This window comes from Myodes glareolus, chromosome 7 (assembly GCF_982192425.1).
Source record: "Myodes glareolus chromosome 7, mMyoGla1.1, whole genome shotgun sequence".
NCBI lineage: Eukaryota > Metazoa > Chordata > Mammalia > Rodentia > Cricetidae > Myodes > Myodes glareolus.
The window spans coordinates 13,888,742-13,907,201 of NC_142032.1; the positions used below are offsets into that span (position 1 = coordinate 13,888,742).

Here is an 18,460-nt window from a genome sequence, read left to right on the forward strand (position 1 = left end):
GTCAGTCTAGTCTAACCTGGAAGAACCAGGCTGGTGAGAAGCCCTGTCACTCCAAACAAGGTGGGCAGCATTTGAGAAACAACTGTAAGTCTCTAGCCTCCACATGAGCATGCACACACACATATACACACACACACGCACACGCACACACACACGTGCTGTCAGATGTATGCTCATCTTGTATCAGCAGAACATCCCGAGAGCCCCAATATTGCATTTTATCTGAGTCTTTTGGTTAACCCTTTATTTTCCAGAAACTCATCAGTAAAAACTAAAGTTCTCCATTTGTTTTTGGCGTGGTAAGCCTCACTAGGGTCAATTACTTTCTCTCTAAGTGAATGCTCTTCCCTAGGCTTAATGACTATCTACATTATGTAAATTTTGACCTAATAACTCATGTCTTACCAGGCAGAGGGCTGTCAGTGTGATGGACAGGTGGTGTCTGAAAGTCAAGCTCACCTGCTGCTAGACCACTGACCTTCTTGAGAGACGCGATGGTGGTCTGGTCGTCCTGAGAAAGCTTCAGGGCAGTGGCCACCTTGGCGGAGTTCACCACAATCTCTGCATTTAGCTCTCTGCATTTGGCCATGAGGCGCTTCTCATTTTCATAAGACTTTCTCATGATCGTGTGAAGTTTCTCATATTCAGTCCTGAATTTTTCCAGACTTTTGTCTCCCGAAAGCTCATTGAGAACCTCCTGAAAGTCTCTCTCAATTTCTTCAAACGCAGTTTCCTCCAGCACGAGCTTTTCGCCCTTTTCCTGAGAACAAGAGCAAGGGTGTTACCCCTTTACCGTCAAGGAATGGCTGCTGGTACCCCAGAGTGAGAGCATCTCCCGCACGCAAAACCAAAGCTGCCAGCCAGCACAAACGTTGAGACTATATGTTGGGAAGTTTTCATCCTCTTCCTCTGGTGTAATTACATAGTACATATGTGTACATATATGGCATTATAATTAGTTGATATGAGGTCATGCCCAAGTAAGATAATCCTTAACTTCAATAAGATAAGCATCCTTAGCAGATTTGAGCAAAGACAGAGAGAGTGTAAAGACAGCTTGCACTGACTTGGTTATCATCCAAGGAAGGCTAAACATTGTCAGCTACTTCCATAGACTAGGAAGAGACAGGGAAAGATTTCACTCAGGGTCTCAAAGGGAGCACTGTAACATGAGCACCAGCTTGTTGGGGTTTCTGTCCCGCCCGGTACCCCACAGCCGGCAAGCCCCAAAAGAGTAAGAGTTTTCCCTGGCAGGCTCCCTCATGTTACAGAGCATGACTTGCCAACATCTTGACTTTAGACTTCCAGCACTGAGACCTGGGAGACAAAAGATTTCTACTGTTTGAAGTCACCTATTTTGGAGTACTTTGTTATGGCTACTGTCTCAAATGAACACCTACTTATTAACTACAGCATAACAGCGCTAATAATGATAAAGGTATGGTTAATGCATTCATTCATTCCTTCATTCATTCATTCAACGAATGTTTATTCAGCACCCTCGATAGGGCCGTTCTGTGGTGAAGCCTATAAGGCACAAATGGTCCACCCGCAGGGTATTTCTGTTTCACTGTAACTGGTTGAGTCTGCCCTGCAGTAACAGAATTATTCAGTCCTTGCCATCAAATGCATTCTATGTTCTTTAAGAACATAGACTTACTCCCAGCAGCGAGAATAAAGCACATTTCGTGAAAGAAGTGGTACTCGAGCCACTTGAAGGCAGAAAAGCCTTCTCACGGGGGCTCTAGGGAAAAGATCACTCCCAGCAGATGGCAGTGCCTGAGGCAGAGCTCACAGCCGCACAAGTGCCCGACATGCCCACATATAAGAAGGATGGCAAGGAGAAGAGACCGGCTGGGAGATGGAATGCCGCGCTAAGGCATATGGATTCGCATTCTGGCAGCTGCAAAGCCCCACCCCTGATGTCCTCTTTTTTAATTGTTGCTTCCTTTTAAGCTATGACTACCCTAGTCAGCAACCACAGCTCCGCCCCTACCAGCAGGGGTTCAACTGCATCAGTGGTAGCCTGAGGAAATTTTGTTCCCTCGGGCACCAACTCTTACAAAGTTATTAAGAGAACTTACCTAAACCTCTGTCCCTCTAAAGAACACAAGATTCAAAGGTTGAGGTAAAATTCTGCTCCCCAGAGAGACTGAATAGCAAGCAGCTCACTTAGCTCCCCTCAAAGACTCCCAAGTTCTCATTGCCCCTCCTCAACCCTTCTCCACCGAGCTCCTCCCTACAACTTCCTGTCAGTTTCTGCAGCAGCCTCCTGACCGCAGGTGAATTTTATTTAACCAAACATGTCTTTGCATTATTAAACAAATGTTCCAGAGCATAAACAAATGTAACACACCTTAAAATAACATTTCACCACACACCCCGAACTTCCAAGGGTAGATGCAGCTTGCAAGTTTTATTTAGTTTTCACACTATACTCTGATAGTCCACACACAGAAAAGGGCTTAATGTCCACTGCCCCCTGCTCATCAAAGAAACCAAATGAGATAACCTTTCATCTCAATAATAATAAAATTCTAATCCACCCTGAAGACCCTAAGTAGCCTGGTTTGCCTCTTCTCTCGATGAGCATAGCGTGCACAGTATGAGGAAGATTTGTATATAGTCATAGTTTTAAAAAGAAAGGAAAAAAATGTGTACAGTTAATTAAATCTCTACACGTGACATGCGAGCCAAACACTGTGTTTAGAGATTTAAATGTAATGCCGGCAACACTTGGCTTAACAGCTTTAGTGCTGTTTTAAATCCAACAGAGGTTTCCTTGCTAAAAGGAGACTATTACGCAGAACACGACTCAGCAAAAGCTCGAAAGAAGAAAAGCAAATGTGGTGTTACTGTGGCTCCGTCTCACTGACGCAAAACCCGCGTCATCAACACCAGTTCGTCACAACGGTGTCTGTGCTCTGACCTTGAAAGTCGTACGAATGTCAGCATTTGATCAGCGGCCCTAACAGATTCGTTTGCACCCAGGTTCTCCCCTGTGTGCCTGCAATTATTGCAGGAATGGAGAAATACCAAAGAAACATTCTAAAGAGACTTTTATGAACAAAAGAGATGTATTTTCATGTTGCCATCTCAAAAGGCATTCTATTCAAGGCAAAGGAAAAATAATCCCTTAGCTCTGACCTATGGGCAGTCAGTATCTTCTACACTGTGGCCAAGCGTGCTGGAGCGTACTGAAGAAGGATACTGACATGAAGAGACCAGATCGGAGGAACTGTGATGGTCTGTCATTCACCTACAGAATGTCTGCCGTGTGTCAGGCAGTGCCCTGGCATCTGAGGCACAGTCCTTGTAAGGAGGAGAGAGCGTTCGTGGAGAATAAAGACCAATGAAGTAAGACAGAGACCATGAGTGGAGGAGGAAACCCTCAAAGCAAACCACGGAGGGTAGCAATGAGAGCTAGCAGGACCAAGAGGAGAGGATGGGAAGCAAGGAGACAGGAAAGAGACTAGGTGGTGGGGAGGAAGTGATGTGGCCACAGGCTCATGGGTGTCATGAGAGGAGAGTAATGGCCTGGAAGTGGGACTAATGTGGGGGACAAGGGGTCATAAAGATCCTTTAACCACGAGAAGGTTACGAAGGAAGACCAGACATGGAGGAGATGGAAGGGAGAGAGGATGCAGAGGCACAGAGAACTCAGAAGAAATAGGGTAGGGCACGGAAGTGGCTAGGAGATGCTGGGACCAGGGCCGGCATCACGGGTGTGGGCCCATTCAGTCACACGGGATCCAGAAGACTCCTATTTTGGCTAAATTCTCTACTGTCATGTCTTAAAATTCTTAATAATCTTAACAGAAAGCTTTTCATTTTACTCTGGGCCTCACGAATTATGCAGCTGATTCTGGCTGGAAATTGTGTAATAGGTAAGGTGGGGGTGGGTCCTGATAGATCGAAGGGGAATTTAAGACCAGGAAAGATGAGGACTTTAAATGTCGAGTGATGGCAAGGATGTAGGGCCATTGAGGTTATAAATGAGAGGAGTAATGGACAGACAGGTTACTGAAGGGTGCAGAAATGAGCCCTCATCAGTGAGGCTGGAGATGAAGTGTCCTATAATATGGGTGAGAGATGGAGGCTGCGAGATGTTAACACAGGGTCAATGAGAACACAGGGCAGTGGTGATGGACTGAAGGACCTTGGTGGAAGTGTATGACAGCTGGTGATCATACGTTAGGGAATCAGGATGTGACAGGTGGACGTGTTAGTGAGCAGGGTGACAATACGGATGTTGATGAGACAGTTTCAATAGCCTCTCTACGCTAACACATGCAGTTCAGACTGTAGGGTGCGAGTCGCGGTCTGGGAATTCATGAAGGAGCGAGGAGTGGGACAGAGCCAAGGGAGAGAAGCGCGAGGGTGCAGACAGCGAGGGTGCTGGTGAGGGGGAACCAGAATTAGTGATTGTAACAAAGGATGAGTTCCAGTAAGAGAGAGATGACAGGGAGAGGTGGAAGCGGAGAAGCAACAGAGGGGCGCTGACTCCTGACCTCCGTCATCCTGACGCTCTTTGAAGGCAGCCGCAAAGGCTGCCGTGGAGATCAGAAAATTGGGCTGGAGTCTGGAGAAAAGGGGCTGTGCACTGCCCCCAGTGTCTAAAAGGGCGACACGCTTTTTCTGATCGCCAGCCGGGCGCCGAAACGCGGCGCGCTCGGCGCGTCTTCGGTCGCCAGGCAACCGCCACGCCCCCCCCCCCCCCCCCGGCCGCTGAAGCAAGGCCGACGTTCGAAGGGGGCGGAGCCCCGTAGGTCGGTACGTGGGCAGTGGTCTGCAGAGAAATTTGCAAATATATTCTGAAGGAAATCTAGGGGCAGTGCCCCTAAGAGACTGAGTGGAGTCCACAGACCCAGGAGAAAGGAGACCTGTGTGCACTGCGAATACGAAGAGCTGGAATAATCAGTCTTGTTAGGGAAATGTGGTTTCTTTTCTTTCTTTTTTATCACTAGCTCTATTCCTAACCCTCAGACCCAGTCCCCCACAGGTTGATCAGTAAGTGCCCTTGTACTCAGCTATGTATGTTTTAATCAATAACATTTTCAGTGTGTTTTTTAACTTAATATGCTCTTGAACGCTATAAATCGCCTTCTATTCTTTTTTCACTCAGCGTTCTTTCCTAGGGACTATCTTTTTTTGTTTGTTTGTTGTTTTTGTTTTGTTGTATTTCGAGACACGGCTTCTCTATGTAGCCCTGGCTGTCCTGAAACTCTGTGGAAAAGACTGGCTTCGAACTCGCAGAGATCAGCTTGCCTCTGCCTCCTGGGCGCTAGGATTAAAGGTGTGAGCCACCACCGTCTGGCTTTTAGGATCTATCTTCATCGTGTTTGTGTCCTTTGCTTCTGATGACTGACTGCTTGGAATTTCAAATTGGGGGTTATTTCAAATAACACATGTTATTCCCTTTCTAAAACACTGTATCAAAAGGCTGCCTCCAGATCACCAATACCACTAATAATATAGTCATGGCCATTATTGTCTGATGTTCATTTTACAGACCTATATGTAAATTCCCCTAAAAAGATATTGATGCGCACAAGATTGTTCATAGAGGAATCCTGGGAACATCACATTAGAGCATGTTTGTGTGTCCTGCACAAAGAAATGCAGCCAAGGGATCACTGAGGCTAAAATAGAGTCTCTGCTTTCCTTTCACATGTCCATACGGTAAGTTCCTGCTTCCACCTCCCCCATAACCCACAGGCAGCCAAAGCTGTGCTCTGTAGCCTACTCAGGCACCTGGGAGGCTGTGACTGTGTGACTAACTGCAGAATGTACCTTTTCACATCAGCCTGCCCGAAGGTGGCCTCTGCTTTCCCATGGCAACGGTGTCTGTACGAACGTAGTGAAAGCCAGTTACTTAATGGCACCAAGTGCTGTTAGATTGCGGCCCCAAGCACTGCCCTAGCATGTGCTGTACCGCCTGTGTGTTCTGTGTTCCAGATTCAGCACCTCGCTGGTCTGCAGACCTGTAGATTCATAAAAAGACCCATAAGGCGTTTATTTAGCCTCAAACAAGGGCCTTCCAAACACTGGCTCATCTCCTTAGACAGTTTCCTGATTCTGTCAATGGCTGGAAGAAGCAGGAGCACATTTTCTGCCTTCGTTTCCACTTTCTCCACCAAAGACCTTGAGCATTTTCTCCATCCGCACACGAGCCACTGTGGGCTGCCCTTCTGTGTGGCGTCTATTCATGTTCAGATCCTCAGGGCCTGGTCACCGCACCCCTGTCAATAGGGACAGCTCTGCTGTGCTTCCCAGGCAAGGAGCAGGGCCCACTTTCCCTAGTGCTGTAGCCGGTAAGGGGTAGGGTCATCTCCGGCACCCCCCACAGGTGGCAGGGACAAGGGGGAAAGGCATCTTCCTCTTGCCCTCATCACCACGTGGCCGACGAGAAACAAAATGACTTAATTTGGGGAAATTTCTTTTAATATTCTCCTACTACCCCTCCTCAGGATGTAAGTATCAAATTGTATATCTTAGTATTAGAATGTTTGTTTTTTTTAAAGTGCTGTTTGAGTTGCTGACTTGAGTTTCATTTTTTAAAATTATTGCATAAATTTTGACTTAGGATTATGACAGAATTGCCAGAAATTTTTGAAGTGTCCCTAAACAAAATTCTGGTATTTTTTAAAACTCCAAATGCATATTTAGTGGAATTCTCAGTACTCGTGATTAATAAAAACAAAATAGGGACATACTCTGAAAAACTCTGAAGGTGTTTTATGTCCTTCCCGGGATCAAATGCTAGCTGGGTTTAGCTAAAACTAAGCAAGCAAGCCCATTGCATAAGTGTGCAGCTTTGCTTTTGTCTTTAATATATACTAAAATTAAATGCATATCTCAGAAGCATTTTGAAATAAATTTCTTTATGACTTATTGTCAGTAAATGTTTGGAATATATGCATACGTTATATACTTATGTACCAAGGGTCATGCAAAAAAAATTTGGGGGGTTATGAGTAGAAAAATTTTAAGAAGTCCTGATTTCAGACATGCCATGCCCACAGAGAGAACAACCAAGTTGAGAAAATATAGATACGGTTATCATTGCATGACTTATGATCTGGGGAGAACACAGTTCCCAAAGTGGGCAGTTGGGGTTCCCCAAGGAAAGTGGGAAGACATACCACATGTTCCGCTCATAGAAGTGAAGTGAAGTCCAGACGTACATCAGTAGAAGTGGGGAAATGGATAATAGAGGGAAGAATGGACGTTTGAACAACTCAGTTTATGATGATGAAACAAAATGATGTCCCATTTTCTGGTCTTGGGAACTGGAGAGGCTCTGCTCCCCCGTGTTGTTGCAATAAAAATGAAACCACTAGGTGGCATCATAGCACAAAGAGTCCTCACCGTCCACAGCCTTGAGGACAAACACCGAGGTAGTTCAGCTTCGAATTTGAACAAGTTGCTCAGTTAATCTCTTGCACATTTACTCCTGAACACCTGCTCTATGCCCAGCCTATACTGTATATGGTGAAGAAAAAGTGTGAACGAGTTCAAGTTCCCTAGATGAACACAAAGAAAGCAAAACTATGCCTGCCACCTTCCCTCCCAAAGGAGTTCTCAGAACAGTCAAAGGTAGGAGGGCACAGAGAGCGCAGGAGGAGGATGTGAGGCCCTGTGATCCTTGGACCTTTGACCTTAGTTCCTTGAAGATGTGAAATATGAAGCTCCCAGTGCTTTTCTGCCTAGAATTTTGAACCAGCCCACTCCCAAGCTGGAATATTCCAATGTTCCTCTCTTCGAATCTCACATCCCCAGTGAATTCTTCCCTGGCAAGAACATGCATGCCGTGTATCCTACATCTTAGACTATCTCATAAAGGTAAGAAATGCTCTGACCATGTTAATGATTAATACCCAGTCTCCTCGCAAGGCAGTTGAACAACAAAGGCCGAAGATCATCATATAAAGCTTGTTCAGCCTTGTACTCAGTTGGGTTAGGTTTATGAACTGAACTCCCCCTCCCTCCCTCCCTCCCTCTCTCTCTCTCTCTCTCTCTCTCTCTCTCTCTCTCTCTCTCTCTCTCTTACACATACACACACACACACACACACACACACACACACACCAAATCACATGTTGAAACCCTAACTCCTCGGAGCTGAGAATGAGCTTGTATTTAGAGGCCTGGCCCTTGAGGTCATGAGTCATGATTAAAGTTAAAACAAGATCACTGGGGCGGACCCTTATCCAATCTGACCGGTGTTCCTCTAAGATGAAGCAATCAGCAGTACAAGCAGGGGCACGTGCAGAGACAAGAATGCCAAGGAAGAAGCCACATGAGACGGCAAACTTGCTGACACCCTCATCTTAGACTTTGATTCCCCAGTATTATGAAGAAGCAATTGGGTTTTAGGCCACTAATCTACAGGCCCACTGGTCATCTTAGATGACCAAATTCCTAGCTGACTGATGTGTGAAGCGTTAGCTCGGGCAAGCTAATGTATCCAGCAACGCCGCACGGTAAGTAACCACTGAGTGAATGGCTCGTGAAAGAGCTCCCAGATGTGGAAGTGAAGGATGTCATGGCACCATGGGGCATGGGAACTGAGGCTGAACTTCAAGGATAGAGATAGAAATATGCGAGGAATCCCAACTGTAGGAAATATCACGGACACATACCAGGGCAAAACTGAAAAAAAAAAAAAGCCTCCTGTGAAAAGGGTGGGATCTTGGACTAGGGAGGTGGCTCAGCACTTAAAACCACCACCTAGTTTGGTTTCCAGCACCCATATTCAAGGGGTGCACAATAACCTTTAACTATAGCTCCCGGGATCTGACACCTCTGACCTCTAGCACATATGTATACAGACACACACCTACACATAAATAAAAATATAAGCTGTTCTTTTAAAAGAAGAAGAGAAGGAGGAGGAGGAGGAGGTTCAGCCCCTATCAGGGACCAGTGAACACTGTTGATAAGAGGGTTGGGGTGAAGGGTAGAGAGCTGCAGAACAACAGCAGAGGAGTTGCCACAAAGTCAAGGAGCAAAGACAGCCATGGATTCACCTGTTTGTTCTGCAGGCTAACTCAAATATTGGCAATTCCTCCGCAAGCTTCTTGTTTAAACCTGAGTACAACAGCCTCTTATCAGTGCCCTCCTCGGACTGCTCAGTGTGTGCACAGCACAGCTGTAACAACAGTTTCATGTAGCGAGTGCTGTCCTCATCAATGACATGGAGCAAGACGATAAAGCAAACCTCCGGAAGAACAGAACTGCTAACTAGCAACTTCCCAGCGCGAAAGGCAAAGCAATTGCACGCCGCAGAAACTCCTCAAGGATCACGGGAGACCTGCATGCCAGGAAGAGGAGTCTGCCCAGTCCACAATCTCCAGACAAATAACTTCCACCACGAGGTGCCTACCTCCCTGAAGCTGGGTGCTCTGGCTTGCTCCATCTGCCTCCGATTGCTGAGTGTGGCCAGGTACCCACAAGAGGCCGATTTGGCTACATTTTTCTAGGAATTTGTATTTGTGGTCACAAGTTGCCAGTCAAATACTGCTGGAACCTGGAACCTGACTTGTCAAGGACAGGAGAAGCAGGAAAAAAGATGGACTTGGGAGAGAAAAAAGAGGAAGACATAATGAAGTCAGGTATGGTGGTTCACACCTGTAATTCCAGCTCTGGGGAAGCTGAAGTCACAAGTTTGAGGCCAACCTGGACTATACAACCCAATCACCCAGACCTACAAAGCAAAACCTTGCTTCAAAGTCTTTCGAAAAAAAATTATTCAAACAAACAACACAGAAAAGAAGAAGCCAAGGAAGAAGAAGAAGAAGAAAGAGAAGGAAAAGAAGAGGAAAAAGAAGAAGAAGAAGAAGAAGAAGGAGGAGGAGGAGGAGGAGGAGGAGGAAGAGGAGGAGGAGGAGGAGGAAGAGGAGGAAGAGAGAAGGAGGAAGAGGAGGAGGAGAAGGAGGAGGAGCAGGAAGAGGAGGAAGAGGAAGAAGAAGGAGAAGAGGAGGAAGAGGAAGAAGAAGGAGAAGGAGAGGGAGGGGACCTCGAGGAGGAGAAGAAGAAGGAGGAGGAGGAGGAGGAGGAGGAGGAGGAAAAAAAAGGAGGAAGGGGGGAGGAGGAGCCACACTCCAAAGAGGAGGTGACAGAGGCAGCTCTAGTTCCTGATAGGCCCCAGGGAGCCCCTGCAGTGTCTGCTTTCCTGGGTTCCTGACTGCTGCATCCTCCAACAACATCACTTTCTTTGTTTCAACTGAATAAAAAGCATTCTCATTGCCTAGATCCATGATCCACCCTCCGAAAAACACGCCCTGACTGACAGGGTCCTGTTTACGCAGGCATTCTTCCCCACTGCTAGGTTTACTGTCCGTGGACTCTAAAACTGCATTTGGGCCCCCAGTGACACCGTAAGAACCGCTCCAGCCTTCGTGTGTAACATGTCCCCCCAGGCTGCAGGGAAGATTAAAAGCCCATGTGTTATAGAAAATTGTTATCATTAATCAGCCAACCCCTTGGTCACCTTAGATGACAGAACTGAATCCCAGCAGGCCAGTACTCCCCAAAAGTGGGCACGGCATGTTTTATTCCTTTAATCTCCTCTTTTCCAGCCCACTGCAAACCTAACTTAACATCCTCGGAGCATCTGACATCAGCTCCCAGAAGGTCTCCAGACAAACTCCCCTCTTGGTACCTAAGGAAGCAGTGAAGCTCAGACAGATGGATGGGGAGGATGAGAAGGTCAGGAAGGAGGCGGCAGCTGCAAAAAAAAATTGCTCTCACTACCTCCAGAAAAGGAGAGAAAAGGAGAGAGTCTCTGGTAACCAGGACATGTCACCTGCCTGGAATGTGACTAGCTTCCCAGCGGCTGTTCTCACTCAGGTGAGGAGACTCTGGGGCACAACTGGTTAGGCCAGCTTTTTCAAATTCATGTGTCTTGCTCAAGAGGCTAAAGTTGCCGGCTCTGTTCTTACTGGACTGAGAAGGACTCACACAAACCAACTGGCCAAGTTGGTCAGAAAGGCTGGTGGCACCCCACAAAATATACACTCCATAAATAAACAAACAAACACTTTTTAAGCTAACACTTGGCTACCTTTGATGCTGGGTCAGGTCCTACTATCCCCCGAAAGGGCTGTACTTTGAAACATTTCCAGGCTTTGGTTCCTGTTCTAGATGGCTTATAGCAACTTGACACAAACTAGGCTCATCAGACAGGAGGGAGCCTCAAGTGAGAAAATATCTCTGTGAGGTCTGACTGTAAAGCATTTTCTCAATCGGTGATCGATGGGGGAGGGCCCAACCCACTGTGGGTGGTACCATCTCTGGGCTGGTGGTCCTGGATTCTATAAGAAAGCAGGCTGGCTGCCCACGGCCTGTGTTAGCACAGGGGGTCAACCGAACCATGCTGTGTTGAACCAGCCCCGCCCTTCGCTGGCCCTAGGACAGCTGAGAGCCACCACCCTCCACCATCCACCCCTCATCACAGGTATGTACCTCACCTGGACAGCCCACTATAGCTGAACATCTGGTCAGGATGCAGGTGAACTGACCCTGAGGGTGTGAGAGGAGAGCTGATCCTGCCCACCCTCAGCTGCCATATGGTCACATGGATGAGGAAAAGATGCCATCCCCGCTCTGCCCATTGCTGCCTGTGGCAGGTGAGTGAGCTGACCCTAAGGTCAAGATAGTGAGGAAACTATCCCTGTCCCTCACCAGCTACAGAACACAGGAGAGCAGATCCTGCACCCTGCCTGGATAGCTCTCTAGAGCTGACCCTATTGTCCGTTGCACGGGTAAGCTAACCCCACCCCATATGCCCCTTACCACAGCTGGAAGAGAGAACCCTGCATCTCACCTAGCGAAACAGCAGAGCTGGCGTAGTGGTGTGAGTGTGGGTGACCTGGACCTGAGGACCTGAGATCAGAACTGGCCCCAGCTCCTTGCTGCAGGTTACATTGGGTGAACTACCTGAGATAGTGCTGGAGAGCTCGCCCACAGCAGCGGTGACAGAGGGACAACCCAGCCACCACCCAGACCTGAACCAGGACTATGAGTTGACTCATCCCAACATCCCCCTCATTGAGGAGTTGTTGGAGTACATGAAGGGGACCAACATGAAGATCTAAAACAGCAGGATCCCCATGACACAGGACAGCAACAGAGGAGCCAGAAGGAGCCCCAGTGAGAGTCCATTGTTGACGGTGTAGCAGAAACCAGAGGCCTCGAGCCAGACCAATGACTGCTGGCGATCAACACTTGCAAGTATAAAGCTGGATGAACTAAAGGCTGAACTGTTGCAGCTCAGTGGGCCACACTACAGCTTCCATGACGAGATTCCTCTCTGTCTCTCTCTCTCTCTGTCTCTCTCTCTCTCTGTCTCTCTGTCTCTCTCTCTCTCTCTCTCTCTCTCTCTCTCTCTCTCTCTCTCTGTGTGTGTGTCCCTCTCTCTTTCTCTCTCTCTTTCATTTTCGTTTTGGTTTTCTTTTAAATTTGGTTTTGGTTTTCAGGGGAGGTCACAAGGGCAGAGAGCAGATGCAAGGGGAGGGGGAGATAAGTGGGATCAGAATGCATGATGTAAAATCCACAAAGAATCAATAAAAGTTATAAAAAAAAAAAAAGCAGGCTGAGCAAGCCGTGTAGAGCAAGTCAGTAAGCAGCTGTCCTCCATGGCCTCTGCATCAGCTGCTGCCTCCGGGCTCCTGCCCTATTCGAGTTCCTGTTCCGACTTCCTTTGATGATGAACAGGGATGTGGACTTTTAAGCTGCATAAACCCTTTCCTTCTCAACTTGCTTTTTGAACAGAGTGTTCTGTTGCAGCAATAGAAACCCTAAGACAGTTCCTATACCTCTTCATTGTCAAGCTGATCAAGTAATACTTCTTTATAGCTGTGCTAGGGATCTAACTAAGGCCCTTGGGCACACTAAGCAGGCACTCTATCCCTAAACCACGTCCCCAGTCTCTTAATATTTTTCAAGAGTACACCCAAACTGGGCATGGTGGTCAAACCTGTAGTTCCAATAAGTGGAAAGTGAGGCAGGAAGACCAAGAGTTCAAAACAAGTCTGGGCAACCTAAGGATACCCTGCCCAAAAGAAAGAAAAGGAAAGTATAGGAAAGAAAAGAGAGAGAAAGGAAAAAAGGAAGGAGAGAGAGAGAAGGCAGGAAAGAGAGAGGAAGGGAGAGAGAGGGGGGAAGGAGAGAGGGAGGGAGGAAAGGAAGGAAGAAAGTTATGAAGAAAGGAGGAGGGAAAGAAGGAGGAAGAGAATTCTGTCACCACCTCCAAGAGGTCTTCTCACTGAACCACCCCTCTGCTGTGGCACTAGAGAGCTGAGCATCTCTGTGTCAATCATTGGCTGTAGCCATGCATTTGTTTCCATGCTGTGTTGTGTCTTCCCCACCAGACGCTTTAACGTGTCTCTGGTGCTAGCCCTGCATAGAAGACACTCAAATAAAAAGTCTGATGAATGAATAGGAAGTGCAATTATTATATGCACGCAAGCACCCATTAATTACTCCTTAGAGATTAGAGAATGAAGAAAGTGGGAAGCTATCAGAACGAAATCGTTCAAGTGTTGTTTAGAGACAGGGTCTCCCTCTCTACCTCAGGCTGATCTCAGATCAACTACACAGTCCCAAATTCACAATCCCCTTGCCTCAGTCTAAGTGCTGAGATCACAGGCATGTGCCACCACTGCCTGGTTGAGAGATTTGGGGGGGAGTGGCATTGAGACAGGGTTTTTCTGTGTAGCCCTGGCTATCCTAGAACTCTCTCTGTAGACCATGCTGGCCTCAAACTCACAGAGATCCACCTGCCTCTGCCTCCCAAGTTCTGGGATTAAAGGCGTGTGCCACCACTGCCTGGCTTCTGGTTGAGATTTTTAAGGTAGTTAAAAAAAAAAATCATGCTAAAGTACATACTAGGGCACCAAATAGAAGTATCACAATTATGATATAATGAATTTATCTCATTTCTTTGCCCATCTTCATTATAAGCAAACAGTACTTCTTTCTTGCCCAGAAGTCTGCATACACTGTAGGTGCTCAATGAAAATCAATGAATTAGTGGGCATGTGGCTGTCTCTGCAGCCCCTACTGCAGAAATCACTGTTAGAGGACACAAGTAGTATGTAAATGAAGAGACAGTGTGTAAATGAATGACATAGCTATGAGCCAATGGGATTGCGTGCACAAAAAGAAGTGGCTGTGGGTTGGGTCTGCCATCTCATTCCAGATTTAGCACAATGCTGAGTATGGAGTAGTTGCTATCTGTGGAACGAACGAACGAACGAATGAATGAGGGAATGGAGGTTTTCCTTAACCTCCAGCATACAAGTTCTGACTTGTACCACCTTGAAACAAAATCTACAGGGGGAGAAATGAATGCCTCATAACCAGAAATAATCTTGATGGGAACCACCCATCAGTTCTTTCCCACCCCAAGCAGGGCACGTTGTGACCAATCAACACATACAAACCAGAACACTTTCACAGCACTTGTGAGCTAGAAGGATAGTTTCTTTTAAAGTTTTCTCAAAGTGCAGATCCTGATGCGCAGCTTGCATTTTTTGAAGATCAGGACTCTCTCACCATCTCTATCACCCCCTCCTCCTTGTGAAAGGTTCAGAAAACATAGAAATGGGGATAAAAAGATTATAAGAGCCAGAAGTCAGGACTGGGGTGAAGCAATGTCTTCTAGACATGCAGGAGCCAGTGCACAGCAGCTGTGGCTGCCTGCACAGATCTGTAACACATCAAGTCTGTGGATACTTTATCATGTACAGGGGAGGGGCTAACAGGTCTCCACCCCAACTGAGGAGCTTTTGGCTGGTGAAGCCAATGTTCAACTCAGTGACCCATGGTAGGTTGTCCATGCTTCAGTGGATGGCTGTTGTCCGTGCTTCAGGGGATGGCTGCACACCGCACAGTGCTCCAGTGGAAGGCTGCACACCCACCCATTGCTCCAGTAGACAGCTGCACACCCGCACAGTGTTCCAGTGGATGGCTATATGCCTGTGCAGTGCTCCAATGGATGGCTGTATACCCCTGCAGTGCTCCAGTGAATGGCTGTGCATCCATGCAGTGCTCCAGTGGGTTGCTGTACACCCATGCAGTGCTCCAGTGGATGGCTGTACATCCATGCAGTGCTCCAGTGGATGGCTGTACACCTATACAATGCCCCAGTGGATAGCTGTACACCCATGCAGTGCTCCAGTGGATAGCTGTACACCCATGCAGTGCTCCAGTGGATAGCTGTACACCCATGCAGTGCTCCAGTGGATAGCTGTACACCCATGCAGTGCTCCAGTGGATAGCTGTACACCCATGCAGTGCTCCAGTGGATAGTTGTATACCCATACAGTGCTCCAGTGGACATTTGTACACCTGTGCAGTGCCCCAGTGGATGGCTGTACACCCATGCAGTGCTCCAGCAGATGGCTGTACACCCATGCAGTTCTCCAGTGGATGGCTGTACACCCATGCACATGCCAGCAGTGGGTAACAAAGAAGATAAAGGAAGAGGAAGCATAAAGTTCAGAAGAAGAGATGCTGGTAAGGTCTGGATGTGACCCAAACGCTTATAATTAATATATGAAGCTACTAAAAATATGTAATAAACATTAAAAATAAGAGAAAAAAGAAAAAAGAGAGGACTATCACTCTAACTCACTCTTATCTAGCATGCATGCTGTCAAAATAATCTTCAAATATGTCAAATCATCAACTTCTCCGAAAAAGAAAACTAAAAATGAAAAGAAGAAAATCAAAGCAAAAATGAATAAAATATACAAAGCAAAGTCTTTTAAAACATGTCTTTCAGTTATAGCATACTTACCTTGTGGAATGCACTTAGTTGTAAAGTTTAAAAAATATCTTTATAAGTTTGACAGCTCTTTGTCTAACTATTGAAATCTGATTCTTCTGGTGGGTTCACTAAGAATGGTCTCCATAGGCTCATATGTTTGCTTGCTTGGTCTGCGGTTGGTGGAACTGTTTGGGAAGGATTGAGAGGTTGGAGGAGCTGTCACTAAAAGCTCACAGTTTCCGGTTTGCTCTTTCTGTCTTATGCTTGTGGATCAAGGTGTAAGCTCTCAGCTACTCCAGCACCAGGCCTGCCTGCCTGCTGCCGTGTTCCCTGCCATGATGTTCATGAACTCCAACCCTCTGAAACTGTGAGCCCCCAATAAACTCTTTCTTCTATATGTTGCTTTGGTCATGATGTCTTATTTCAGCAATAAAAAAGTAACTAAGGCAAGTCTAGTGTGTCTTCAATAAAAAGATACAGTGTAGTGGTTCCAGCTGAGACTCTGGAGCTGTCTGTCTGGTTGAAGCCCTAGCTGTCATTCTACTAGCTGTGTGCCCTAAAGTCATTTAATTACTCTGGGCCTTAATTTCTTCAACTGTTAAATAAAGATCTAATGCTCTCTACTACATCGAAGTCTTAGGAAAATTCGATGAGTCGTTACACGCAGAATAGTTAGAATAACGCCTAACATGGAGCCTAACCAGTCACTGGTATCAAAACAGCAATGTATCTATCCTTGAGTATCCTTGAGGCTTAGCTTCTCTATCCTTGTGGTCCTCAGCAGGCAGCCTTATAGGCTCTCTGCTGCTGAGAGTGGTTTCCTGGAGCTGACTTAGGAAAGAAACAGCCAAAAAGAAGTCATCCATCTCGTTGAACTGACACCTTTGAGATCTCAGCAAAACAGCATGTTCCAGGAGACATCCTGTACGTGAACTTGCTGTTATCTCTCAGAGCTCCAGGCAGAGTGGAATCCAGGGTGGAGAGGGACGGAGAACACCATGCAAAGTGCCCTTTCCCCTCCATGGGCCCTGTAGCAGCTCGTGCAGCTTCCTGTCTCCGGGACTGCTGTGCATTTTCCTCCGCAGTTTGGGATCACCACAGCTGGGGGTGAACAGGAAGTCTGTCCGCAGGCACTCAATTATTTAAAATTCCAGTTATCTTGACTTTGGAATGGAAAGTGAAGCTGCCCCACAGTTAGCCCCATGTTTGTCACAAGTCACCTGACACTGTGGAATTTGGAACGTCATCTCGCACCTACGGGCATGAAAAACTTATGCACGTGCACACACACACACAGACACTCCAACAGAATGCTAGGCAAAGCTGCAATGGACTGTTCACAAATAAAGACACTAAAAATGGTCAATATAGATGTTCTGTCCAGGCCATCCATAGGCTTCCACAGAGATCCTTGAACACGCATGTTTTGGGCTGTACCCCTCCCAGTAGCCTGGACATGGAAAGAGACGAGTCGCCCATCAACAGATGGATGGAAGAAGAGTGTGGTGCACATAGGGATTCCATAATCCTTAAAGAAACATGTCCTCACATTTGTGGGGAAACGGATGTGACTGGAAATCATTACGCTAAGCAAAATAAGCCAGATTCAAAAAGAAAAATACCACATCTTTTCTCTCATATGTAGAACCTAGATTTAAACTTCTCACCCCTCAACTATGTGTGTAGGACATGAAAGTGGAGGAGGGAGAGGAAAGGAAGAGGGAGGGGAGACTAAGGGAGAGGGACTAAGGAGGACATGAACTTGGAAGCAAGAGAGGAGGGGGAAGGGAGCTAGCAGGAGGAAGAGGAGGGTGAAGACAACTGTGGATGGGTGGCCCAGAGCAAAATACAAAGATCCAGTGTGTGAAAGTGTCGTTGTGAGAAACCCCTTTTCTCTACATGCCAATCAAAAGTCAATTTAATAATATTTTGTTCAGCCTCGCTCATTACAGAAACGCAAATCGAAACATTGAAATAGCCTTTTTAAACCTATAAAATAAACAAATTAACAATGATAATAAAAATACCAGTGGAAACTGGGCCTGGTGGTGCATGTCTGCCATTCCAGGTGACAGAGAGAAGGAAAGTGAGTTCCAGGCTAGCCTGGGCTACATGGTAAATCTCCTAGGGAAGGTAGGAAGGAATGCTCAAAAGGATATGGGGAGATAGGCAATCTCATACTGTACTGACAAAGGGTTAAGCTGGTGCAGTCCTGCAGTATCGGCCAAAACAGCAAATACACACAATTTGCCAGCCTTGAAGCAACCAAGACTGAGCCAAAGCAGCCAGCTAGATACAAGTTCTTACTTGAGAGAAACAGACCCTTCATATTTGGGTAAAGGTTTTCTAGTCCTAGACACATAAAACAACAGCTATGCAGTTTGTTACTTATTGACAAAATACTCCGTTTAAAATTCATGTGGTGTGTGTGTGTGTGTGTGTGTGTGTGTGTGTGTATGTGCAGTGTGCACATGTGTATTTGAACTCTGCTCCTCAGAATTCTGAAACAAGCACTCTTTAACACTCTAGCCCCCTCCAATCTAAAGCATTCTTAATTGAAAAGCTGAAAGTCTGTGTTTGGTGACACAGGCCTGAAATTCAAACCCTCAAAAGGTTATGGCAAGAGGGTTCTCAGCTCCAGCCTAGGCTATGCAGGACACATGGAGAGTGGTGGGTGGGAAG

General features: G+C 46.7%; 1 protein-coding gene across 2 annotated transcripts in view; it reads right to left on the reverse strand.

Moving 5' to 3' along the window:
* The window catches only part of Cfap58 (cilia and flagella associated protein 58), a 103,632-nt gene extending 98,955 nt beyond the window's left edge, over window positions 1-4,677 (reverse strand). The window contains exons 1-2 of one of the 2 annotated variants that reach the window (XM_048424044.3): window positions 4,512-4,677; window positions 479-760 (exon numbers count right to left, since the gene is read on the reverse strand). In XM_048424044.3, coding sequence (XP_048280001.3) covers window positions 479-760; window positions 4,512-4,520 — 291 coding nt within the window. In that variant the 5' untranslated portion in view covers window positions 4,521-4,677. Of the gene's footprint in view, window positions 1-478; window positions 761-2,084; window positions 2,214-4,511 lie in introns of those variants that run through there. The other variant, XM_048424045.3, reaches the window with a different exon arrangement.
* Window positions 4,678-18,460: the final 13,783 nt, after the last annotated feature.